The following is a 27,720-nucleotide window of genomic DNA, read 5'->3' on the forward strand; positions in this document are numbered from 1 at the left end:
ATGGTACTGGAGACACAACCAAACACCAGTGAAACCAGGGCTACTTAACATTCCTGACTGACATGGAGAGGGGAACAGATAACCAATGGTACTGGAGACACAACCAAACACCAGTGAAACCAGGGCTACTTAACATTCCTGACTGACATGGAGAGGGGAACAGATAACCAATGGTACTGGAGACACAACCAAACACCAGTGAAACCAGGGCTACTTAACATTCCTGACTGACATGGAGAGGGGAACAGATAACCAATGGTACTGGAGACACAACCAAACACCAGTGAAACCAGGGCTACTTAACATTCCTGACTGACATGGAGAGGGGAACAGATAACCAATGGTACTGGAGACACAACCAAACACCAGTGAAACCAGGGCTACTTAACATTCCTGACTGACATGGAGAGGGGAACAGATAACCAATGGTACTGGAGACACAACCAAACACCAGTGAAACCAGGGCTACTTAACATTCCTGACTGACATGGAGAGGGGAACAGATAACCAATGGTACTGGAGACACAACCAAACACCAGTGAAACCAGGGCTACTTAACATTCCTGACTGACATGGAGAGGGGAACAGATAACCAATGGTACTGGAGACACAACCAAACACCAGTGAAACCAGGGCTACTTAACATTCCTGACTGACATGGAGAGGAGAACAGATAACCAATGGTACTGGAGACACAACCAAACACCAGTGAAACCAGGGCTACTTAACATTCCTGACTGACATGGAGAGGAGAACAGATAACCAATGGTACTGGAGACACAACCAAACACCAGTGAAACCAGGGCTACTTAACATTCCTGACTGACATGGAGAGGAGAACAGATAACCAATGGTACTGGAGACACAACCAAACACCAGTGAAACCAGGGCTACTTAACATTCCTGACTGACATGGAGATGAGAACAGATAACCAATGGTACTGGAGACACAACCAAACACCAGTGAAACCAGGGCTACTTAACATTCCTGACTGACATGGAGAGGGGAACAGATAACCAATGGTACTGGAGACACAACCAAACACCAGTGAAACCAGGGCTACTTAACATTCCTGACTGACATGGAGAGGAGAACAGATAACCAATGGTACTGGAGACACAACCAAACACCAGTGAAACCAGGGCTACTTAACATTCCTGACTGACATGGAGAGGGGAACAGATAACAAATGGTACTGGAGACACAACCAAACACCAGTGAAACCAGGGCTACTTAACATTCCTGACTGACATGGAGAGGGGAACAGATAACCAATGGTACTGGAGACACAACCAAACACCAGTGAAACCAGGGCTACTTAACATTCCTGACTGACATGGAGAGGGGAACAGATAACCAATGGTACTGGAGACACAACCAAACACCAGTGAAACCAGGGCTACTTAACATTCCTGACTGACATGGAGAGGAGAACAGATAACCAATGGTACTGGAGACACAACCAAACACCAGTGAAACCAGGGCTACTTAACATTCCTGACTGACATGGAGAGGGGAACAGATAACCAATGGTACTGGAGACACAACCAAACACCAGTGAAACCAGGGCTACTTAACATTCCTGACTGACATGGAGAGGAGAACAGATAACCAATGGTACTGGAGACACAACCAAACACCAGTGAAACCAGGGCTACTTAACATTCCTGACTGACATGGAGAGGGGAACAGATAACCAATGGTACTGGAGACACAACCAAACACCAGTGAAACCAGGGCTACTTAACATTCCTGACTGACATGGAGAGGGGAACAGATAACCAATGGTACTGGAGACACAACCAAACACCAGTGAAACCAGGGCTACTTAACATTGAAATGGCCTATCACACATCACTGAAATGTGCAGTGGTTCACTTTGAAATTGATCACTACCATCATGCTACTTATACATTTAAACCTGTCAGCTGTAATGATCAGTACAATCCACTGTGTATATATAAACAGTTCTACAAATGAAAATGATAGACTAGAGGACTGAGTTTAAGATCTGTACTGTTAAAGCAATTGAATTATTATTGGAATTTATTATTGTCTCAGAATCATAAATCACCCAAGAGTCTATAAGTCATTACAAAGTTTTATTTCATATAAAATATTGACATCACTATGATGTTTAGAAACAATAAAGTGGTATGATACTATACATAACATTATGATGGTGACAAGTGATACACTTTTATAAAAAGAACAAATGAAATATGGACCAGGCCATTAAATACAATTTAAAGAAGTTATTTTCATGCAAACAGAAATAATTTAATTTAAAAGTAAATAGTTTAATAAACAAATACAGTACAACTTGGTGTATAAGCAGTAAACAATGACTGATTTAAATATCAGTGAAATAATGTAGCACTATTTGTAATAAAAATGCAAAAGCTACACAATAATAAAACTAGCATTCAAATAAAATAAAAACAGCACCAACAAATTGTGTGTTGCAAAAAATCATTGCAAAAATATTGACACTGTCATGTATGAAATCTACACATATTCTAAAAAAATCATTTTCTACATCAAATTTTAAAAAAGCACTCAACTTGACATTTAAACATTGCAATTTTGTGGTAAATTTATTGACTGCAGTAGTCAATTACATTTGAATTCATCTTTAAAAATCTATACAATGACTAGCATTCATATATTATATCTTGTTAACATAATATGATTATGAAAACAATGACTTTATCACATGATAATATGATACATCCCATCTTTTTAACTCTCCATATTTCTGATTTACAACTTATCACTGATAGCTAACTCATAATCACTTCCAACAATTTATATATTATAAAATACAGGTACCTCCTTATCAACACTCTATCTGGTGACAAATTGTTATTAATATCATAAGAAATTCTTTGGTTATATTTGAGACGAGACATAAAAATCTTAATATAGAATACAAAACATAATTAATAAATAAAAATGCAAAATTACTGAGTTTTCAAAGCAACAGATGTAAGCCAAGTAAAATATCTAAAGGTTTCACCATTTTATCATATCAAACAAACAGGAAGTTTGGGTAAGAAAGAACTGAACATAGTAGATAATACACAACTGGGTTACATCAAAACTCATGTATATACCAAATATTCTACTGGGCAAATGCTGATAACAAGAACACAAATATGTTCACATTGTATCATTGTTTATCTTTAATTCTATCTTAGAATTTTTTTGTCTTGTTAAGTCAGAGTCTTGCAAACCACGAATTAGAGGGCTGACTATATTGAAAACATAACAATGTACCAAAATAAATATAAACAGAGTATAAACTCTTCTAATGAAGAGGTATAAATATCATTTATAGTGACTCAGAATTCTGTAAAACTACTCCTTAAATTTTCGTACAAGTTTTTTGTCTATGTCTGGTAAAGCTTCTAAAAATTCTGCATTAGTTTACTGTACATGTCTGGCAAAAAAAAGCACCAGCTCAGGAAAGTAAGATCTACCTTATATGTAATAATGAAATTTCTTTCAAATCAAAATTTCTCAACACACATCCAAATTATAATACTGTCTGGATTTCACAGCTATGAACAGCATGATCATAGACTTCCAATGTCTTTATATTTCTTCAGTACATCAGGGAAATCATCTTTATACAACACTGGATCTGCCCTGAACTCTACACTTTTTAGAGGCATAGACTGATAAATACGGGTAAACTGGTTTATACAGTCAGATCTCTCCACCATGTGACTTATGTCAGAGGATAGCATTTCTATGTTAACACACTCGGGGCATTTAAACTTCTTTCGTGGTGTCACCTTTATGGCTGCCTTGCCTGTGACATTTGACATTAGGAAGTTCATAGCAATGTCTTCACAATTCATATGATCATCAACCCATAACTTTAGTTCCTTTGGCATTGAGTGAGTGTATAGATAGCTGAAGTACTGTGGAATAAAAACATTAGTTTATGGCAGCTAAACTGTAAATTTAATATCATATTCTTGAATCTTGAACTACTTCAATAATCTTATTATAATGTCCAAATTTATAAAACAGTCAGAAATTGTATGAAATGAAGTTTATTTAATACAATTAATGAAGAGCTGTGCCATGAGAGCATGATATGCCAGCAGCTGAGCACGAAAACAGAAAAAAAACTCCCTCTTAAAGTGCCAAAAATTGAAAAACGTGAAATGGAAATTTGATAAAAAATGAAAGGGAGGCTATGATCATAGATACAAAGAATATCTGATAAGTTTCCTGGCCTTGGCTGAATGCGTTTTTCAGTTAGAGCGCTGAAATTAAAAAACCACCCGCTTTTTTATAATGCAAAAAGTCCTATAACTAAAAAAATAATTGTTCAAAATGTTAAATTAAAGGGAGCTTTCTTCCATAAATATGAACATTTGACAAAAGTTTTATTGAAATGGCTTGAAGCATTTTTGGATTTATTGTATGACTGTGATGATGGACAGATGGGCGGATAGCAATATACCACAATACATCCCGTCAATATTAATGGGCGTATACAAACTACAAGAAATGTCCCCGTCACCCTTGAAAACCCCAATACGTTAAGAAGTGAATTTTCAATCCAGATACAGGCATTACAACTCATTATGCTTAAGCTGCAAACCAAATTTGAAATTATTCCCAATAGTTGCAGGAGCTCATTAAATATATCAAAAAGTCTGAGGTGTTGCTCCTTTTCCTGAATACCAATTTAGAAAGGATTTCTATAAACAGTTTCTTATTCTTCTTTAACTTGTATTGTTAGGGAAGCTTCCATTGATCTTGTTTTTTTTTTTTTTAGAAAATTAAGAAAAAAACATGATCTCTATATTTCTTCCAACAAGTCTGCTTTAATCTCAATGATACAATATACTTAGGTTTTAATAAACATAAAGCTTAGCACTTCCTTGAAATGTTAAAACCTTTTAATTAATTTTTAATCTAAAGTTAAGCTACTAAAACAATATTGAAGATTAGCATTATTTCCTGAGTTGTCTCAGTTCCCTTTTACACAGTATTGCAATTATAAAAAAACAGGATGGAAATATCTATACCTTATGGTAGAAAGCAGCACCAGTAAGTACCATAGATATATCATTGGTCCATTCTGATTCATACTTCCACTTGTTTGTTGTATTGTCCCATAGTTGTACCCTAGAAGGAAATCCTACCAATCTGTCTGGGAATTCCCTCCATACCTAAACATAAAAGAAGAAACCAGTTTACCCCAAAGGAAAATCTTATAAATTTGTATCCGAATTCCATCCATACCTTAACATAGAACAATAATTGTTTGCACACTAGACCAAAAATCCTTTAAATCTTACATACCTAAACATAAAAAAACATCCATAAATCTATCTCTGAATTCCTTCAATACCTAACCACAAAATACCAAAAACAAACACCAACAATAATTAAATATGGAAAGTAAATACATAAGGAAGCTCAAAACAGACAACAGATATCTACCTGTCTATGTTGATCATTGAAAATCCACAAGATTCACTTCCCAGAGTACCATTCAACCTACAGATTCACTTCCCAGAGTATCATTCAACCTATAGATTCACTTCCCAGAGTATCATTTAACCTACAGATTCACTTCCCAGAGTATCATTCAACCTATAGATTCACTTCCCAGGGTATCATTCAACCTACAGATTCACCTTCCAGAGTATCATTCAACTTACGGACTCCATTCGCAGGGTATCATTCAACTTACGGATTCTCTTCCCGGAGTATCATTCAACTTATTTTATTTTTATCACTGTGAAAACTACCTATTAAAAAGGTTTGATATTTTGAATTAAATTGTGACCAACTAAATTTTTATCTTCTCTACATAAATCTAGTTAATTTACCTCGTAACCAAACTCCAGTTCATCAGCAGTAAGCATGACAATATCATCATCTAAAGCTAGAATACACTCCGTATGTATTTCATCATGTGGGAAGAATCTAAAAATATATTAATTTATACATGAAAAGAATGATTACCGTATGGCGAGTTATTTTTGTGGGGATTTAATTTTCGCAGATCGGCAACAACCATGAAAATAAAACCCGCGAAATTTTATGCCCACGTAACGGTCATTTCTTAAACGATACGTCCATACTTTACAGGGAAACTTTCCTTTTAATTTCCAGTATTCACGGTTCATAGATTAATGAAATTAATGAGTAAATTTAAGAAGTGTGAAGAAATAGTTCTCATTTGTTCATTCGAAATGAACAGACATGAAATTTTAACTGGATTAAATGATATATTTTATGTGTTTCATTTGCATATATGTTTTATCCTCTAATTAATAAAATATTGTACTTCTTACAACTTTAGTTTCAACATTACAATCCATTCAGGGTGTCCTATAAAAAATTTGATTGTAAGGGAAAAATAGTCATGTTTTGACAAATATTTATAAAACAATGGTAAAAATTACGCATACATAGGACTTCACCCACGAAAATATTTTGTCACACCTCTTCAGGCCGTGAATAAAACCCACGAAAATATCTTCTTGACGTTTGGCCTTCAAAATCGCGAAAATTTAGCCCAGCGAAAATAACTCGCTATAAGGTAACTAATGAGAACTATTTATGAAATTATGATGAAAGTAGATTCATAAAAGATTAACAAAACTGTAAAAAGAAGTCAAATTATGAAGAAGCACAACTTCCATATGATGAGGTGTTTCGTAATGTAGAGTTTGTCAAATACACCAGCATCATTATTTACACCACCACGGTTCATTTCTAATTATTTATCTTAAAGACAAGATACACAAAACCTATTCATGAAACTTAAAGAGAGTTCATATATATAGATTAACAAAATTGTTGAACATCATAAAAGGGGTACATTTATTTTTTTTTTCAAATTTTTGCCATGAAAATAAACTTAGTCAGATCAGTAAGTGTGCTTACTTTGCCAGCTCATAACATGGAAATCTCAGTTTAAAATGAAGCCAAATTGTGTAAATTCTGCCAAATTTGGGAAAAGCAGGATGTTTTGACCAAATGCCTTGACAACTCAAAATATTCCAACCATAAAAGCCAATTGTATCAAGACAACTTATAAATAAATATTAAGTTTCTTGAAGCAAAAATAATGTTATACAATTTTGTAATAGGTCCTATTTTTTTTACCAGATTTATTCATGCTTTTAACACAAATATATACCAATAGGTCTTTTTAGTGGTAAGCTAAAACTTTCAGTAAATAAAAGGACCAGAAACTGGTATACACCAATATACCCCTTTGAAGAAAAAAACATGGCCTTTACAAGATAAGGTGCTTTTAATTGAATGTTTGTCTCCTATGCCAATAATCAGCATCATAATTTACAGAACATCAAGACTTAGGGTTCATATTTAATTAATCACACACTATTTCCCAATGGAATAATTACCTATTACTCATCTTATTTTTCCCGGTCTTAATAACTTTTACAGGTTTACCAATAGCTGGCCAAGATGACACTGCAATCAACAGAGATAGATTGAAAGAAATAACTCTAAAGCATTCTTGTGATATAACAAACTGTATAAAGGACCTTTGAAAGACTGATAGATAAGCTTAAAGATTATCACTGTAAAAATTAGTACATTTTCTTTATGCTTCAGCTTTGAAGTTTCTATTCTTATTATTTACACTTCTAAATAATATATGTAAATGATTTCATTTTGTTAAAAAAGCAAAAAAACTGGAAATTAAAAAAATAACAAAAACTATACTCCAAGTTTCCAAAACAATATAAAAAAAAACATCTATTTTATTATCCTTACTTGGAGGAGGTGATTTTTTCTGGTTATTCCACACAACAACAACTTTGGCCAGACTGGGTACCTTGGCTACAGAATGGATCACTTGGTACAGTGACTCAAGTCTATCATACGTAAGTATTACAGCAGTGAATCCCTGGGAACTTGGTGGTCTCAGTGGAAGGAACAGAGGGTTCTTTATGGTATTCTGGAAATATAGAATATAGAAATTTGAAATAAGTGTTTCTTCCTTAATTACATGGATATGTACATATGATAGTGTACAAGTTATAATTAAATACGGGAAATAGTAGAAAACTTAATCAAAACCATTACTTACTGTTCATTTAAAATACAAAAATTCATCAAAAACAAAATTTATGATATGATATAAATCAAAAGATGTCTTAATGTAGATGTAGATAGCATTTATATGTAGAGCTTTTCAGCTATAGGACAGTAAAAATCTAACACCATTCAGAAAACAGAAAAAAAATCAGTCACCAAAGGGGTAGACTTTAATCTGCCTAGTTAGAGAACACTGAAATTTATGTGAGATGATCTTGTATTTACTGGGGGTGTTTGATACTTTTTCTTACTTTCACATTTGATTGTGTGATAAATAACTCAGAATACCCTGCTTGTGGCTATTTCTTTAAGATGTCATAAAATAATTTTTATAACGCTTCAAGCATTGCACACTCTATCTCAGACAAAGGTGTAATACAGAAACTTCAGATGAATAAAGATATCAAATCTTACAGGACTAGGTCTATCATTCCACTCCTCATACGATCGTCCTGCCCACGGAAATACTCTATCATTAATTATCTGTAATGTTGTCAGTGCTATGGTTTTAGGAGAGCTAAAATATTTCTCCCATATGTAGGACACTTGTTGTCGTAATTCAAAGATTCTCTCCTGAGAAAATGTTTCTAAGATGTGTAGAAGATCACCTAACTCTTCTTCTCTAACAACCACAGCAATTCTAAAAAAGTATAAAATTTAACAAAATGTTTATTATTAACAATATGTGGCATCACTGTAATGATGGTTATAAAACATTAGTGTATTCCTTTGTGCAAGGTTTTAACACACTATTTTGACATTAACACTGATATTGTTACTATTGGAAGAAGTAAGAAGGCAATTCGAAATTTTAAGTGTTTAGCATCCAAACTTCTAGGTAAAAATTTAGCATTTGGACATATTTTGCTAGTTTGAATATTTTTTTGTTATTGAATTTTTATCACAGTCACGTAAAGACAAATTAAGCTTATATTTCAATATGATTGTGATAAAACGTACTGACTAACCTGACTTTCATGCAATAAAGAAAACTATTTAGTAAGTACAATTGTACTGTGGACCTGCCAGATTTCCAGTAGACTAGTAACCAAGATGAATTGTCGTAAGATAAGTCACTTGCTGTCAGATTTGAGTACAAATTGTATTTTGGTACCATAGTAAATAAATTAGTGATGAACAACAATACTGTTGATTTCTAAGAAATTTAAAAAAAAAAATGGAACTGAAATATAGTTAACTGAAATATGATTAACTTAAACATCTTTTTCTTACAAAAGTTCTTACTAAGACTTCTTACAATTAGGATTCTGGAACAGGTTATGTGGCTACAAGATTGAAGTCATCAATACAGACGTTTTATGGTCGCAATCATGAACTCATGGATTGTTGCCATGTATCCATCTGCACCATGAAAACTGATTAGTTCAACTTGTCATATTTTTCCTTTTTCCTTTCATCAACCCAAGTCATGACTTTTTATGAGCAACTCGGGGAGTGTTTCTAGAAAAGCAGAGGATGCTTACCCTATCAGTGCACCTGGTCCATGCTCCTAGTATTTAGAGGAGTCCGAGTTGCTCATTTACTTTTGTTACTTTGTACATATTATTTTGGTTATTTTATGTTCTTTGTTGTGTGTGTCTGTTTTCCATGCCTGGTCTTTGTCCCTGAATTACATACTTTTGATTTCGGCTAGAATCTTGGTTCCCTTGATTGCTGTTTCTGTTGTTTATTACCTTTGCCAGTCCAAAACTTCAGAAAATGGATGTATATACCCATCAGCAACTATAACAGGAATACAGCCAGACGACATAACATCAAATAAAGCTGGCTGGCCCATCCTGGCTCCTCTTACCACCAAACAGAAAGTAGAATCCTTAAATTAGAAACAAAATTTTATGTTCATCCAGCTGAAATGGCATCAAATAAAGCTGGCAGACCAATTTTAGCCTTTCTTAATGTTTTACAGAAAGTATATCTACAACACTACAAACATCACTGCATCAACAACCAGTATATCACAACCAGGGAAGGAAAAGACACTGTGTAGAAAAGAAGGAGAGTCATAAGAACTGAAGAAAGATGTTTTTTTAAATGGAAACAAAAATAACAATTTGTATCTAAATATACTTTTGAGTAATTTTCACATGTATTGCGCGTCTAAAGTTGTTCAACCGTACAGGAACAGAAAGGTCTGGCTAGCCGCTTATCCTACGTACCTGAAGTATATCTGGGTAATCATACACAACCTCTCCCTTACATCTTCTAGAAAAGTTCCATGATCTATCATCACTGACACATTTCTGTATAAACAGAAACTGGTTAGAATCTTTCTCTATCTGGTGGAGAATTTCTCTGTATTCCCTATGAAGACTGGTCTGTGATGAGATCACTAGATATTTCCTTTTCTCTCTGTAGCAAAAAGTTTTTACGTTATGTATGCGAATACTGTATTAATATACAAACAATTAAAGCATAGTTCAGGCAGATAAAATCAAATCAAATTGTAGGGGTCAAACATAAATTGCTAGTGAGTCATCTATTATTTCAAAATTGTTTGATTACTATCCATGACGGTCTTAAACAAATGTTTTTAAACATAAAACTGTAAAAAGTTCCAACTTCCTGTTAAAATAGAGAAGAAAATGGAAACAAATTGTGTATGAGACAACAACCCTACCAGACTGAACATGTACTTACAAATATGATTTTTGTGGCATGTTCCTTGGGTTAATTAAAGGATTAAATATAGGTATAGATACATCAAAAGTTTTTCTGTATGACCATGTTGAGAATCCTCCTCCTGCTAAGACTGATTTACCCATATCAATCTCTAATACAGTACTGTAGTCAGGGGAACTCCCTGGTAACATGTTAAACAGAAGATGATTGGTTCCACCATTCCACCTGATACAGTTAAAAAATAAAACATATCACCTGAGACCTGCAAGAATTTTCTAAATCCAGTATAAGCCAAAAAAAAAAAAAAATCAAGTGACATTACAGACAAGCATGCAGTGAAAATCAGTTGTATGATATATATACAATGTACTGGCAGCATTCACTCAAATTTCTAAGTCTACATTGCTTTTATATTTTGTTTCTATTTTCCACTTCTTACAATACCTTGGTGATGGAATAATCAGATTCACTATGTTTGCTCAAACTTTGATCATTCAAAGAAGACATAAACAATCATTTAAAAAAAACCTAGATTATCGTTTAATCTTGTAACATTTCTAAACTTTAAGACATCTCATTATCAACACACTTCAAATACAATTTTGTACACTGAACATTTTTGTGTGTAGTTCTCATTTATATTTTTAAAATTTTTGATAATTTACAAGTAAGACTAAGTTGAGAGTAAGTAATTCCATACCACTGGAGTGAGGCCAGTACTTGTCCCAACTCCTTCAATCTTATACTATTCTGATTCAGAACATCTATGGATGGTATAAACAAACAGGCTGATTCTGGATCATTGGTGTAAAATGGACTGTCAGCAATGGCCTCAAGCATTTCATAGAACTCTTTGGATACTGGCAAGGTGATAGCATTACCTCTTTGATCGACATATTCTGAGACTGGATATACATACACACTTATCTTAGTCTTGTCATTATATCCACAGTGGTACACATCAAAGCATGTATGATATGTACAGCGGGTATCACGAGGTAATGCAGATGGATTTGAAGTTAGGTCAATAACTTTATTGTCTACAGATCTTAGAAATAAATGTCTGAAAGTATTAACATTTTCCCCAGACTTTGACCAGAATCTCAGCAAGAGCAAAGCAGCAATAATCAGACCAGAAGAAACCACCAGAATAAGTGGTTTCACTTTCATCTTTACATCCATCTGCTATGACAAATTCCATAAGAATTCATACTGATTTTTGTCAACATCCACCTCTAAAAAAGAAAGTACACATAAAGACCAGATGAGACAAAGAGTAACCAAGGGAACCATGGTTATAGTGGAAATCAAAAGAATGTAATCCATGGACGAAGACCAGACATGGAAAACAGACATACACAACAAAGAACGTAAAATAACAAAAAAATACATACAAAAGTAAATGAGCAACTCAGACTCCAGTAAAAACTGTGTATCCCCAGAGGATTGGTACAAAAAATGTTTGGCGTGATCACAATTCTCCCTCTAATAAATAAGAATATTACACAATCATGCACACCTTAAAATTAGTTCAAAAAGGTCTGAGTCCCTTGTTAAAACAGAAATAAAGAAACTGATTATGCATTACAAAAATGCACAAACAAAAGAAAATGCTTACCCTTCCTGAGCACTTGATATCACTCCTGTGGGAGTTTATTTTGCTAATGCTTTAGTTTTTTGTGTGATGTCTTCAATGTTACTATATTCTGTACTTTATGTATGTCTCTGTTTCCTGTTTTTATGTAAAGGCCATGTACATGTACTTGGATTTGTATGTATCAGAATTGTCCTATTTTTGAAGCTTCTGTTTTTTTTCAGATTTTCAGCAATTAAGTGGCAGATTTTCATAGTTAACTAAAAAGCAAATAATGTGCTTTTGAAATTTGAATAAAAGAAAAAAAAATTATAACCATACATGTATAGGTACAAAAAATGTACATAAAAATGTATTGTAACAGGAGAGCATGATTTACCATACAAAATTATACCATTCCCAATATTGATTGAATCTGTGACAGGCAAGCATCAAGCTAATGCAAATGTAGAATTTGCCTTTTAGCAAAGTCAATTAACTGGCTATTTTTAAATAAAACTCTAAATCTAATAGCAACTGCAGTGAATTTATGTCATCCTGCCACATTTCTACCACCTTAAGTTTTTTATTTCTTTATTAGCTGATACGACACAAGTTACTTAAACCCTGCAGGTATTTTAGTTTGGCGCAAAATATAATTGGAGCATGATTCCACTCATAAAATTATACCTTCGCTATTGAGTAAGGGAAGACTGCTTTATGTTATAACAATAACTGGTACTCATTTTCAGTGTGACGGCACACTTTAATTTGATTGGCTAATTGAAAGAATTTAAATTGACAGGAAGCCATTTAGAACTACCTAATTCATCTATCGAGATATTGAAAAATCTTGATTTTTTAAATTGTAAATATGTAATAATATTCAAAATGATATATATCAGTTCAAAAGTTCATTTTACTGAGAAAATTTTTTATTAATGAAGAATTATTTTGAATTAGTTTTCAGGGCTCTATGTAAGTTAACTAATGGCACCTATGAAACGTCACCCAACTACAACTCGAAGATTTGAAGTGACTGGACATGGTTAATGGAGGATCAACTGCATAGTTGTTTTGATGTCTTGCACTGTTCAATACATACATGCAGAGGAAGGGCAGGCTCCTGTGACAAGCTGCAACATGCCCTGTAGTTTTCATCATTGTTCATTGGAGATGAGCTAACATTTCACCTAATCCATTCTCCTTATATTTGCAACCTCATAAAACTAATCAAGATATAATCCTGCATCTTCAATCAAACTGTAAAATTACCCTATTATATCATAAGTATTACCATGTGAAGTTGTATGTAAACAAATTGTTTTTTTTTATGGTGAGCAAAGTCAGGGAGTTGCCATAGAGCATTGTCCCTTGGTGCCCTTTGCAATTTGGTTACCTGATAGTTAACTAATCTACATCAGACACAAGGATGGCATTCCTGGTCTTAAGTTGCATAACTAGAAATAACACAGAGGTGGTCATCCAATGAATTCATACTTGTTTTGAAATGGAGAAAGTTCCTATTTGTTGTATAAAGCATCGTCCTTGGTGTCTTTAGCAGTTGGATCAACCAAAAAGGTACTCCTTCTGCTCCGTCCACAAAGATATAACAATTTGATCCTTGAAACCCTTTGCAACTCTAAAATAGCGATATTTATGTTCATTTGGGTTATTTCAATAACTGAATACAAGTTGCTAGCTGTAGTTCAAACATTTTTTTTCCCTTTATCATGTCTGTTGTACTATGTGGTAAATCATTCATTGTAGATCTATATTGTGTACTTAAAATGTAAATTCAATGTGATGTGATGTTATACATGTAATATGAATATATGTAATGTATCTGATAATCATGGTCTCACGGGCCCATTCATATAAGCATTCAAGTTTTTGTCATCTTTTATAAGTAAATGAATTCTCCAAAATTCAGTTCTCCCGGCTGTTCCCTTACATGTACCTGAATGAGTAAAAACACAGCTTTGATCAAATCATCCATATCAAAGCATAGCTTTTCTAAAGTACATGTACATGTAGAAAAGGCATTCCTTATTTAAATAGAGGGTCAGTTCCATCAAATCCATTGATGTGCATTTGTTTACATTATAGGTTTAGTGTAAAATATTCTTGTCTTCCATTGGAAACTGATATTGTTCCTGAAAAACTTTAATAAAGGAATTGCTGGAGCTGCTTGTAAGGGTAAAATGAAATTTCAACTCATAGTGCTCGCCTAGTCCATATTAGTATAATGTCATTTGTTCATCATATACTGCTTTAGATTGTAATTTCTGTATTTGTTCGGTTTATAACATATATACCATGGGTCATTACCAGCTGACCAGTTTGTCTATTCAGACAACTGTCTATTTCTACTGCAATCATTCTATTTGAGCAAACAATAGGGGTTGACATCTATTGATGATATACAGGTTTTTTTTCCAGGATTTTGAAAGCTTTAGTCACTTTCATGTGAGAAAATGAGGACCATTTTAATGGTATATTTTTTAAAGTATGGTAGTATTTGCATCTGACATAAAATATTTCAGAATCATCTGTTATTTACAGCACTTTGCAAAGACATTAAATTAAACTTATATGTACATGTACATTGCATATGAATAAAGCACAATTTTTTTTTTCATTGTCATGCAAGCATGTTTTCCAGGGAATACAAATAGCATGCCTGAGATTTAATTAAAAAAGAAACTCCCTAGCTTTTAAGAATCATCAAAAATAGAAATCCCTTTACACTCTTATACATGTACATTAATCAGGGACATACAAGTGTACATCCCAGGCATAGTTTTAAATGTACATGCATTTCGTATAAAAAATGCTGTTTTCTGCATTACCACCCTTTGTAGAAACACAAAAATACATCTAACACAGTTTAGATATACATGTAGAACTGGCTTAACATGTACCTGTGCTACAATGGACAGGTATAAATATTTTCAAATAGGTATTTCCCTATTGTTGCCTCATGAGATTCTATTTTTAGCACAATTTTCAACTGTGCTTTTGGGAACTAGACCGAGTTAACGACAAATTTATGTCATTATTTTTCAGTTATATTTAGTATTGGTGCCTGAGGAATTCATTGATAGCATAAATGATACATGTATCTTCAGGATCGTAAAAATATTGCTGACATGCAACTACAAAATGTAGTGACACCGGGGTAGACAAAATTACCCACATTTGGTTTACAGTCAAGTTTGATGTACAAAAATAAATGATAAATTACTTTTTATGTCATTTTGGGACAAAGTTAATGAGAAGTAAAGGAATTTTCAAAGCAGCAATTGTTACCGGCATATTACATTTATTTGCATTTTGTTTTGTATTGCATTATGCCATAACCATTTAATGTAAATGTGTTCGTGCTAATAAATATTGTCTATTGTCTATTTGAACTTTCACGCTTGAATGGTCAGAGATTGACATTTACTCCAAATGCAGTGCCTGATAATTAGGAGATTATTTACACAAAATTTTGACACCTGTTGAGAGTTGTAATTAGGTTGGGGTAATTAAATTGTCACTTTCGCCGCTTGAACCAATGTTGGGCTTACAGCTCTTAATGTTTCTTGTACTTTCAAAAATTTCAGGTGACGAAATGAGACTATTATTTTCGTCATTCCGTAAAGTCCTTCGTCATTGGCGATAATGACAAGCGCTAGAAAAATCACTGGATGATATACCGTCAGTGACAGTATATGACACTTTGGCTCTACCTACTTTTCCACCATGTTTATTTGTTTATTGTAGTGTCACTGTAGGGGGTAACTTGTGGTAAATAAATGTAATAAACATGTCACTTAAGATCTAAACTTGATTGTAGTATAAAGACAATAGGAGTATATTGACTAGATATAAACATGAGTCAGTTATTTGTAAATAATTAGCACAATCTGTCTCACTCCAATCGATCGCGAATGGATTAACAAATTTACACCAGTCTACGTCATCTATATTATTCTGCCCATACTGGAGGTGCCACTTAGGGAACACATTATAGAATTTGTATTGGGAAAACATTCCTTGTTCATGAAAATATTTTTTGCAGTATAAACACAACAATAATGTCTTGACTTCACTGTAGGATTCGACACGAACGGGGCAACTGCTCTGCCAAGCAGTACCCTGTTTGTTTGAATCATCCTTTTATTCCTTTTCTGTGAAGTCAAGACACTATAAATTGTCTATGTATAACCTTGCTTTAGTTTACATGTATGGCAGTACAATACAGTTAGGTCATTTCTAAAAATTTAGTCTCATTTTGTTGAAATAAAGCTGTTTAGAGGCAGTCTGTACAGAAATTTTTTGTGTTTTGTCATAAAAAAGTGCACATTTTTTTTAAATATTTGGTGTGTGGAGGTTCAAGTCATTTATAAGTAATTTATTGATTATTCTTATAAAATCCAGTAGCCATGGTAGCATACTGCAAAAAAATATTACTGAGTTTTAGTACAAATCAAGGGTGCCTTTTCAAAACTAATAGCCAAATACTATTTTTTTAAAAATATCAAGCACTTAGACATTGCCACAGGTTGAAAGCATGCATGGAGTAGGTGGAGAAAGGTAAAAATAATAAGACCCTTTCTGATTCATTCTCTCACAATTTTAGTCCCAAAAGGTCGTGCGAAACAAGGTATTTTGAAAATCAGCCATCTGATGCTGAGCAGAGAACCTAATGGTTACAATAGCACAATTATGTCTCATCGTTATTCTGCCAGATCTTTACCCCAACATGCAGCCCGGTGGAAAATACAGAAACATTTACGACTGGCGGATAATAAAAAAGATAATTTCATGAAAAAATTGTACAAACAGTAAGGAACCAAAAGTATCGAATTAGAAAGCTAGCAGTCCATATATGTGTATTTTATGGCACACTTAAGGCTTAGGGTGGCTACTGAAAAAAATGTTTGAAAAAGTATCCCCTTTTTTAACCTTAATTTACGGGCAGAAACTCCACATGACATGATGGTTTTTATATCAAAATTTAAAAGCTATATGAGTGTATTTTAGCAACATTGCGTTAGATTACAGAAATTTCACCCTGATCTATTTTTAGATTTAAGTGGAAGTGAGGACCCCTCATATGGAAATTGCATTGTAAATAATTGTGCTCTTGAATCCGATAACAGTAGGGGACGGAAACATTCCTGATACCATTTTTCATTTAAATTACACCTGTTTACCATAAGGCATAACATATATTACATCTGTCTATATATGTGTAAATGCTTACCTACATTTAAACAATGTATCCACCAAATTTCAACTTTCAATTTTAAGTTTTACAAAATTTGACGAGGGTAACTTGGTGTGCGAAACAGTGTGCCTTAATATAACTGTATATTGCACCCTATTAGTATTACAATAGTTGCGATAACGTAACCGTCCATGCTCATACGTTCCTGTGAGGGTTACGTTATCGTCACTAGTATAACAACAGAAAGATACTCTTATGTTATGATGAAGATCTTTGCTTTGTTTACCTTTCATAAATTACACATTTCAATCCTGTATATGTGTACTTTTACATCATTTATTTTCAATCTCCACATTGACATACAATGTTTACTACTTCAACTTCCGGTACAGAAATTTTTTTTTCTTCCACCAATCAGATTGCGTTTTACATACGAGCACCTTCTGAAGCATCGTCTGTCAATAATTATATTCTGGTGACTGGTGGTCGAAGTTGGATTATACATCGAAATCCGAGTAATTATGAAGATGACAAGTGAATTCTAGCACTCATGGTGTGGTATAAAGGATATTTATCATGCCTGGAATCGTATTATTTCAGAGGAGATGGTCTTTTGGATCTGATGATTTAGTCGTACCAACAGCAATTTTACTGTTTCTACACATTACTTGGTAAGGCATGATTTTGGAAGCTGGAGGACAATCACATTAATTTTTTTTACAATATTATATACTATTGTATAAATTAAGGATATTAAGGATGGGGTTTTCCAAGAATTTAATTTTCCTTTTTTAAAACCTGAACTCAAAGTAATTGTCCTGAGACTGCACCATAATCAATTCCATTGTATGTTGGGGTTTGTTTACATCATAACAAATGGTTTGTTTGTTCTGTAAAGATGTTCATAAGTATTACAAACATTGATAGAATCTGGCAAGCTTGCATATGTTCCTGAATAAAACTGTTGATTGAATGAAGAATAATCATATATTACATATGACTTATCAAGTTAAGTGTAGATATATAGCGTAACCGTTCAACAGGAGAAATATGATATTCATGTGTAACATTAATTTATTAAATGAAATGAATGAAAATACTGTTTCTTCTGGGACTTGAGGTGAATGATAAAAAGGCCAAAATTAAAATTAAGATTAAAATTTCCCCTTACCCACCTACCCATAAAAATTTGCTCTACTCAATAATTTTTTTGCCATTCTCTGACAAGATTTAAAAAAAAAAATCAAAGCAACATGTTTTACCTCTTTGATCATGGTTTTACAGAATCATATGAACTTTGGAAAACAAATTTCCCTAAATACCTACCAAAGCCAGGAGCTATGGTCAGGTTAAGGGACACAAACATTGTTTTAAGTGTTTGTACAATTTTTATTTGCAATTTGGATCCATTTAAGCATAACAGTAAGAAAGGTCTGACTAGAAATAACATATTATAGCATAATGTAACATTGATGTTGAAAAACTATTGGAAAAACAGATGATTTTCTTTTATCAGCTACAGTAGAGAGAGAGAGAGACATATCATAGTCACTGACTAAGAGGTACACCACTCTGTTAGTGGTCACCCACAAATTTTTTTATTGAATTGATAAATCCCATTTTTGTTTGAAATTTTGAATGGTAGGTTATGCCCAACAACTTCCAAAAAAGATTTGTAAGAAATCTTAAGAAATAATAATGTTATTGGATACCACTATGTCAGTGATCAGACATGGTACATGTATGTCTATTTCTGTACTGTAGTCATTTTATAAATGTACATTGTAGTTATTTCCTTGAAGTGAAATGATTTTCCTCATCTAGCTAATATTGCACAGTGTGTATTTAAACACAACTGTCAGTCTTTTTAGGCATGTTTCCCTTGCTATTCAAGATTTTTGTATTTGCTTCGTTTTCTTTTGTAAAAAAAACTAAGGAAAAAATCCTCTGATAAATGTTAGCTGGGCTCTTTGTTGTCAGTAACAATAAATATCATGAAATAACCAATATTCATGCAATTCATCAGAATTACTCAAGTATTCAAGTACGTGGAAATAATCCTGTAGATTTTTTGTTTCATTTGTAAAAAAATATATTTCTATAATATGTAATTGGCATTTTAAAAAGAAAGTGTAATTCATCATCTACATTCATTTTACAAACTACAAAAGAAACATACATTCTTTGTTTCTTAATCTGTTTTATACAACACACAATTTTATATATTCAATGAGTTTCTGTATTACCAGGTAGTTTAGTCCACTTTCCTAATCAAGTCATGGGTGAATGCATTAGATATTTTATTGTTCATCTATAGAAGTTTGTCCATGGTAATCGAGGGTCTGTAAATGTAGTCTTGGTGTATTATTCTGTGTGAAATACATTTATTATTAAGTAATAAAAACAAATGTTGTCTTCAATTATCATACAATTTGAAATAAACTGTTTTCTGTGCAAGGCTCAATTTAACAATTTACTCACTCTTATCGTGTGTAAAAAAAACTAAAAAGTAGAAAATTGAGGTATTGTGAACACATCATTTAATCAATGATTGATAAAGTAGGCTATGAAATTTAGAAAATAGATGTTATTCTTGCTCAACACCTGTGCATTATGAAGATCAATACAACATGTTTTATGAATCAATTGTTAAGTTTTTCACAAACGACAACCTTTTTTCTGTTTTACTCAAACTTTTGTCCACATTGTCCAAACATTGCAAGTTATGAACATTTGTAATGTGAGAGTATACATGTATCTATTGAAAAAAAAACCATGTATGTGGGTAATCTCCCGTGTAGTCATATTCAAATAAATAAAACAAGAAACTGTATTACTCATGTAATCTCATATACCCTTCCTTTGCTTGTGATATAACATGAGTTATTTGAGGTATCAACAATTAAAGTCTGATAGATACATGTCTCTATTGAAGATATAAGTGTTGAATGAAGACCATTGAATTCCTCATGAGTGGAAGAAACCCTAGAGTTTTGTTATAGACTATTGTAAGTGCTTATTTCTTCCTTAAAATGCTGTATTTTACTTCACAGTCTACCTATAGTCAAGGAGATACCTCAATCATTTTCCACAAATGTCATTGTGATGTTACAAGGCAAAAATTTCCCATGATGTCACAAATTTTTGTGAAGATTTTAATAGGATCATACACAATGAGTGAAGACAAGAGCTATACTGTTGTCTTAACTAGAAAATATCCAGAAGAAAGTACAAAGTCAATGCTCGTGTGCAATGTTACATTGTTTTTGGTCTGAAATCAAATTTATTTGCCATTTCCTATAAACTTAAAAAAACCTTCCCCCAAATATTTAATTGACTTTTTTTTATTCATTTAATTATTTTATTAAGAAATTTAGTTAGAATTTAAGGAAACCTATTACATTTTAAATACATAAAAATGTTTTTTCTCCCTTCCTACCCAGTCTTAAAATTGTGGACCAGAGAAGGAGAAACACTTGGTTTTATATTCTCATGTACATAACTCTATGTAAGCATAGTGCTGTGAAGAAAAAAAATATGTGAAGACAGTTTACACCTCTGTACTGGTATTGATAAGATTCTGTTGACTTTGAATAACTTTAAGTGTTAGTTTTTGTAAAGAATCAGGCAGAGTTGGAAAAATCAGAAACATGAATGTCAAAACCCCACCGATCTGACTTTATTATTTTACTCAAGGGTGCTTTCTCTATTTGAAAAGAAAAATTATTTGATGTACAGAAATTTCTCAATGGTATGTTAGGAAAATGAGGTTTTTGACAGAGTTATCTGCCCTTCATTTTCAGAGCACTTCAATGAAATTACAACTGGATTTACCAAACTGATATGTGGAAAATATTGTATTTTTTCCTTGATTCTGATAGTGCAGATAGTCAAATTAAACAGTCAAGATGAAGGGTTTTTCCATACCATGTTTCACACACTGCCTGATTTTTACAGAGATTGACATTTAATACTTATAAACCTACATGTACATAAAAGAATGTCATTTAAAGAAAATAAGATTTCATTTGTTGTGGTCAAAATTTGATATGTAGTAAATTGTATGGATTTAATTGTAATGGTAATAACCAATTTTGGCAGGAAAATATGGTCGTTCTTTGTCTTTTGATAGAATGATAATTCATTATATGTATAAAAATGCAGGTATGGATAAAGATAATGAAGAAATGAAGCATAGTAATTATTTATTGAAAATTTCCTGTATACATGTAGATATTTAATTTTCTCAGATATCAAACATTTATGGATTTCCCTTGGTTTGAGCATCACAAGATATACTATTGATCATGGAGAGTTTTATGATAACAGTCTGAGCTTCCACAATAAGAGATTAGAACAAATTGAATATATTGGACAAGCAATATTACACGCTATATAGAATCTGCTACCAAATTGTGCCACAAATCTTTGAACGTATTTTTTTGATTCTTTGAAATTCATCTTGAATTTCATTGCTTATGTTGTTTGATAAACAGTGGTGTTTTTGTAATGAAAAGCTTAAATATAAAGCCCTGTGCAGGTCAAGGTGTCAAAAGAATAGGCCTGCAGCAGCACTAAGCTTGTCATAAAAGGCGACTAAATAGTGCTCAGAAATCTAGCCAGGGGCTAGGCGCTCGGCCCACCGATTTAGTGGGATGTGTGCCCCATTTTTGGAAAGGGGTACCCCTGTCGTGTTACATGCTGGGGTTGTCAGGCTATAATATGGAAAACCTGACCGCAAACCATAGTGGTGCACCATGAAAGATGCCATGTTCCTTGCATGTTAAAGAACCCTGCTGTGGTATTCGATAGGAGTAGGAACCTTTGTGCACTGCCACAGGAGGCTTAATTGCCCGACCCTACACATCCCTTCCTTTTCTAGTGGCGATCAAAATTTGTCGACCCTATTATCCTTGTGTCCCATTCCATTTTTTATTTCATCATCATCATCATTTCATGTTCATTTTATCATCTATTTCATGTTCATCGCCTGAACATAGCTGAAGCATTGCTGCTCGGGCATTAAATCCCAATAATCAATCAATCATTTAAATATATATATCCATATATGAGTTATACTGGTAGATTTTTTAATCTTTGAAATGAGTCTTTGGTGATTTTTGTCCTCTATTAATGAGGCAAGTGAAACCTTAAATATTGAAAAAAACAAGTCTTGGAATTGCTTGGTCCAATTGGTCCATTTGAAACTTGGTCCGACTTTTCAAATCTTTTGTTGTGACATCATGATACTGCAGAAGTGTGAGAAATTTCATGTATCACAAAGTCCTTATCCATCATCTTGCAATTTTTTTTTCGAACCGATAATATCAGATCATTAACTTAATGTTACAATGTTCAGATGCCTATATCATTTAGCTTCCAGTGGTAATATGTTATACTGTAATAGAATTTTTTAACCAAAAGTATATATAAAGGTAAATGATAAGCATTAAAACTTGATTGATTTTATGACAGAATCGTTATTATAACATTTAGATTTTCAAATCTATTGGGAGGTTTAGGTTGGAGAGCTCTTATTGCAATTTTGAAGGGAGATAACTCTTTCAAATATATTGTTTATAAAAGTTTCTTCAAAGGGCAAATGTTTGTATGGTAAAGTAAAAATTTCCCTGTTAGTCTGAAATAAGGAGTAAAGGCTAAAATTTTTTCTGATAGTCAGGTGCTCTGATTGAAATTGAATTGATTATCTGTTTATTGCTTTACTTTTTTTCCTATCAGTTATGAAGTGATGATTTGGTATGAAACTCAAAGTTTTATACATTTCCTCAATACATGAGAATGGGGGGTTGGGTTGAACATTATCACTGTTATGTAAAGGATTTGCCAGCTTATGATGTATTCACTTTTACTAATGATGCAACCTCTGATAGATTGTGTTAAATTTGTTTTGAGCAGACATTTCAGCAGGAGCAACTTTAAACATTTATTGTTTGTTACTGGTACATATGTAGATTGCTTTTATACCACATAATAAAGATTCCTTTCTGTCAGAGGATTAAATTTCAGATTGCATCAATAATTTTGGCTAAATTTTCAATTCTTATAGATTGCTAAAGGTGTAAATTAACTCTACTTCATTATAAGCTTTTATTTCTTTACATTTTGAAATTTTCTACTTTCAGGGAAATAGCATTAGCTATAATAATAGGACTTGTAGATTTTGAACCTGCTAAAAACTGCACTGTTGGATTAGTCAACATTAAAAATTATCTCCTTGGCTATCTAGTCATGGTATCTGTTGCCATAGTGATAGAAGTCATTGTATTCTGGGTCAGTCTACGTGGAACTATTCTCCATGCAGAACCAAGGGACTGTATGCAGTACCTGCTGTATACAAAACTAGGTAGGCATATTGTAAAGAAAGTCAATGTTAAACAGCAGTGATCAAATTTAATTGGAAATACTTGCTAAATGCAAGTTGAAGTTCAATTTGTTTAGTCAAAATTATTTTCCATTGCTAAAATTAGTTTGTGGAATTCTATATGTATTATAAGTTCTGTTCAGAAATAATCTGAGAAACTTAGAATTAATAGGTGTATGTTTTCAGTATTTGCTAATTTTAGCAAGTGGAATAAATTCTTTAATTCCTAAAATAGTAACACATATGAAGCACATTTGAATAACATCAAGTAAAACATTACAAAGCAAAAAGAATACACTAGCCAATCTAATTAAAATTAAATCTAGCGACTGTTTCATTCAGTCACTGTATGTAGAATCTAACAACACTCCATTTTACTTTCTGTTCAGATGACCCTTTCAGTATCATCAGGTTCTTCCCTTTGAATAATGCTTTTAAAATCATGACAGATGAATTCTGATTGGCTGATCAAAAATGTCATCAGAACAGAAAGTAGACTTGAGTATTGTTAGATCCAACAGTGAGTGAATCGAACAATTGATAGGTCTAGTTTTAGGAGTTGCCCATTTGATTTTGTTACTTTGTATGTATGATTTTAGTTACTTCATATACTTTGTTGTGAGTGTCTGTTTTCCATGTCTGGTCTTTGTCCCTGTATTACATTCTTTTGATTACCGCTATAACCTTGGTTCCCTTGATTATTCTTTTAATTAGATTGTACTCAAGTATGATTATAACTCTTAAAACATGCAGGTATACATAAGATGAGTAGCCTTGTGTCATCTCTCAACTGGTAAGACACAAAGGAGAACCACAACAACATTTATTATATCTCTGATTAAAAGCAGGAGGTATATGATGGTCATTCTGTTCATCAGTTCTTTTGTCTGTCCCAAGAATCCATCTGCATTTGTAGTAGGAAAGTAACTAGGTATTCAAATGGAAAAATGGGAAAAGTATCTGGAAACTCCATAGTGACTAGCTTGACTTCTTTAATTCAAACTATAATGGAACATGCATTTTCTTGTATGATATTATATGTGACATTGATTAAGGCAAAGAAAAAAATACCTGTGATTCAGCTTACATTCTCCAAAAAATTAGGGTTGTTTTAGGAAAAACTTATTTTAACTTAATTTAAGTTTGGTTTGGAGACCCATTCAGACTTTAATATTGCATGTTAATATCAAAGACTGAAGTCTTTTAGGTAGCCATTCTTCAACTGTTCTTTATGTATGACACTGATTTCGGCTTGCTTTCAACATTCCAAATAGCGTGAATGCGTTATGCTCTAAAATCGGGTGGCTTCCACTAGAATCTTGGTTCCCTTGATATGATTGCTCTTACGTAACCTTGATGACCCGATTGATTCTCAATCAGAACAAATGGTTACCAGGAAGTGCAAGTAATGCTTTTGCTCCACAAGTTTCTCTCAAATTTTTAGCTATCTTTGGGTTGCTTATAGTTTGACCAGGTAACCAGATTAGGAACCAGATTGAACATTTGGCAATGACTGTATACAGTTGCGATCACTTCTAACCTCTCTTAAATTCTATCAGAATCTGTCAGGATTTCTGTTCTACAACAGCAGATAGAACAGAAATCCTGACAGATCCTGACAGGGTCTGACAGGGGCTGTCATGGGTCAAGACACATTTTGCCCTATTCCCTGACAGATCCTGACAGAAACTGTCCTGAGTCGTGACAAAGGAAATATGAAAAGCTGTTCTAAACTGCCATACCCCTGGACAGTTCCTGACTCTAAATCTTTCTTTGTGTGGCATAATTTAGAACAGGAAGTCCGCGATTAAAAAACGAAACTGTGTGACTAATGTAAATTAGCGAATCCGAGTAGGAAAAAAATATTGATTTCAAAATTAACATTGAATTTCCAATTACAGTGTATCATTGTTTACATGTATAATCTTTTTACATTCTGTCATACACATATGATATTAATTAAATTAAATTATTTAAATATAAAATTAAAGGTCTATGTTTTTGTTCTAAGTATAAAAGTGGCAACCGTTAACTTTCATATGTTTGGTAATTCTCATGAAGTTCAAGATTGACAAAGTACTTTTTGAGTGAAAGCTGCTTTTAATTACATAAGGGTCACAAATCATTCTAAAAAAATGTTAAAATTGACAATTATAGCATTAAATGAGTAACTGATACTTAAATATTTTGGTCGAAATTCTTCAAAATGCCACTTTTAGCAACAAATACCAGTGTGGACACTTCCAATTTACTTACATTGTGATGGTATTATGTGGAAAAAGTAGAAATTAAAATGTTAGTTTCATATTAATGACTGTGACACCTGTATTTAAGTAAAATTCTAAAATTCTGCAAAATGTATGAGTGGGAGCAGTTTTATTTTTCATAATGGTCTAAAACTATTGCTAAAATGCTTATTTTTTTCAATATAACTATCATGTGGGTGACTGTGACACATTTATTTCTGTCAAAATTCTTCAAAAATGTCATATTCCAGCATATGTATGAGTGCCCACACTTTTAATTTCTATGAGGGTCTAAAATTAATGACTTAAATGCGAAATTATTCAGTATAACTATCATGTAGTGGCTGTGACGTATTGAGTCAAAATTCTTCAAAAATGTCATATTTCTTGCAAAATGTATGGGTGTGAGCACTTTTAATTTCCATGAGAGTCTAAAATTAATGACTAAAATGCAAAATTTATCAGTATAACTATCATATGGAGGCTGCAACACATTATTTTGAGTCAAAATTCTTTAAAAATGTCATATTCTTGCAAAATGTATGAGTGTGCACACTTTTTATTTGCTTGAGGGTATAAAATTATTGACTAAAATGCTAATTATTTCAGTATAACTGTCATATAGGGGCTGCGACATATTAGTTTGAGTCAAAATTCTTTAAAAATGTCATATTCATGCAAAATGTATAAGTGCACACACTTTTGATTTCCATGAGAGTATAAAATTAATGACTGAAATGCTAAATTTTTCAATATAACTATCTTGTGGTGGCTGTGACACATTTATTTGAGTCAAAATTCTTTATATATATCTTATTCTTGCAAAATGTATGAGAGCGAGCACTTATGATTTCCATGAGAGTCTAAAATTATTGACTAAAATGCAATTTCTTGTAATATAACTACCATGTGGGTGACTGCGACTTATATATTTCAGTCAAAATTCTTCAAAAATGTCATATTCTTTCAAAGTGTATGAGTGTGAACACTTTAAAGTTCCATAAAAGTGTAAAATTTAATACATAAAAGTCAGGTAAAAAATTGAAAAAAAAATCAAGTTTAAACATAGCAAGGCTTCCTTCCCGTTATACGAAACGGGATTCGGGTCGGGTGCTACACCATTTTCCGAATCACATACATGTACTGTATGTAATTCAGTCAGAGAAGTATTCTCGAGCTAATGACTGTCAGAATCTGTCAGGAACTCAATCTACATATCTGTTCTACCTAGAACAGTTCCTGACAGGAGGGTGTCAAGACCCATGACAGATTGTGACAGAGCTTGTCCAAAGCCCTGACAGACTCAGACAAGATGTGTATCGGGTCCGAACAGTTTCTGACAGTTTAAAACTGTTTTATGACAGTGAATCCTGACAGGATCGAAGAGAGGTTAGAAATGATCACAACTGTAGGTTATTATCATTATTATTATTATTGATAATGTTTATGACCTTTATAGTCAATTGTAATGAACCCTTGTGTCTGAATCAAAGACTGAATAATATTATGTATGTTCAATTCTAACCAGTCATTTATTCTTCAATCTTT

General features: G+C 32.9%; 2 protein-coding genes across 7 annotated transcripts in view; one reads left to right on the plus strand and one right to left on the minus strand.

The window, feature by feature from the left end:
- Positions 1-2,086: 2,086 nt before the first annotated feature.
- Positions 2,087-17,934, minus strand: LOC148615348 (exostosin-2-like). 3 transcript variants are annotated; one of them, XM_088590259.1, is made up of 12 exons: positions 17,831-17,934; positions 13,723-13,965; positions 11,451-11,985; positions 10,769-10,975; positions 10,288-10,480; positions 9,805-9,944; positions 8,525-8,750; positions 7,787-7,970; positions 7,411-7,480; positions 5,863-5,959; positions 5,053-5,196; positions 2,087-3,930 (listed from the first exon to the last, which is right to left on the minus strand). In XM_088590259.1, the coding sequence occupies exons 3-12, from the start codon at positions 11,930-11,932 to the stop codon at positions 3,580-3,582; spliced, it is 2,094 nt and encodes a 697-aa protein (XP_088446385.1). In that variant the 5' UTR covers positions 11,933-11,985; positions 13,723-13,965; positions 17,831-17,934; the 3' UTR covers positions 2,087-3,579. The 3 variants fall into 3 exon arrangements, with proteins under 3 accessions (XP_088446385.1, XP_088446387.1, XP_088446386.1); XM_088590261.1 differs by having other exon boundaries at positions 13,824-13,965; positions 17,831-17,932; XM_088590260.1 differs by lacking the exon at positions 13,723-13,965.
- A 38-nt stretch (positions 17,935-17,972) lies between these two features.
- The window catches only part of LOC148615349 (diacylglycerol lipase-alpha-like), a 58,583-nt gene continuing 48,835 nt past the window's right edge, over positions 17,973-27,720 (plus strand). For 2 of the 4 annotated variants that reach the window (XM_088590256.1, XM_088590257.1), the window contains exons 1-2: positions 17,989-18,215; positions 23,688-23,908. In XM_088590256.1, coding sequence (XP_088446382.1) covers positions 18,121-18,215; positions 23,688-23,908 — 316 coding nt within the window. In that variant the 5' untranslated portion in view covers positions 17,989-18,120. Of the gene's footprint in view, positions 18,216-20,479; positions 20,553-23,687; positions 23,909-27,720 lie in introns of all 4 variants that reach the window. The other 2 variants (XM_088590258.1, XM_088590255.1) reach the window with 2 other exon arrangements.

The sequence above is a fragment of the Perna viridis genome, chromosome 6 (genome assembly GCF_037379345.1).
Source record: "Perna viridis isolate PV_CMFRI_1.1 ecotype Kerala chromosome 6, ASM3737934v1, whole genome shotgun sequence".
NCBI lineage: Eukaryota > Metazoa > Mollusca > Bivalvia > Mytilida > Mytilidae > Perna > Perna viridis.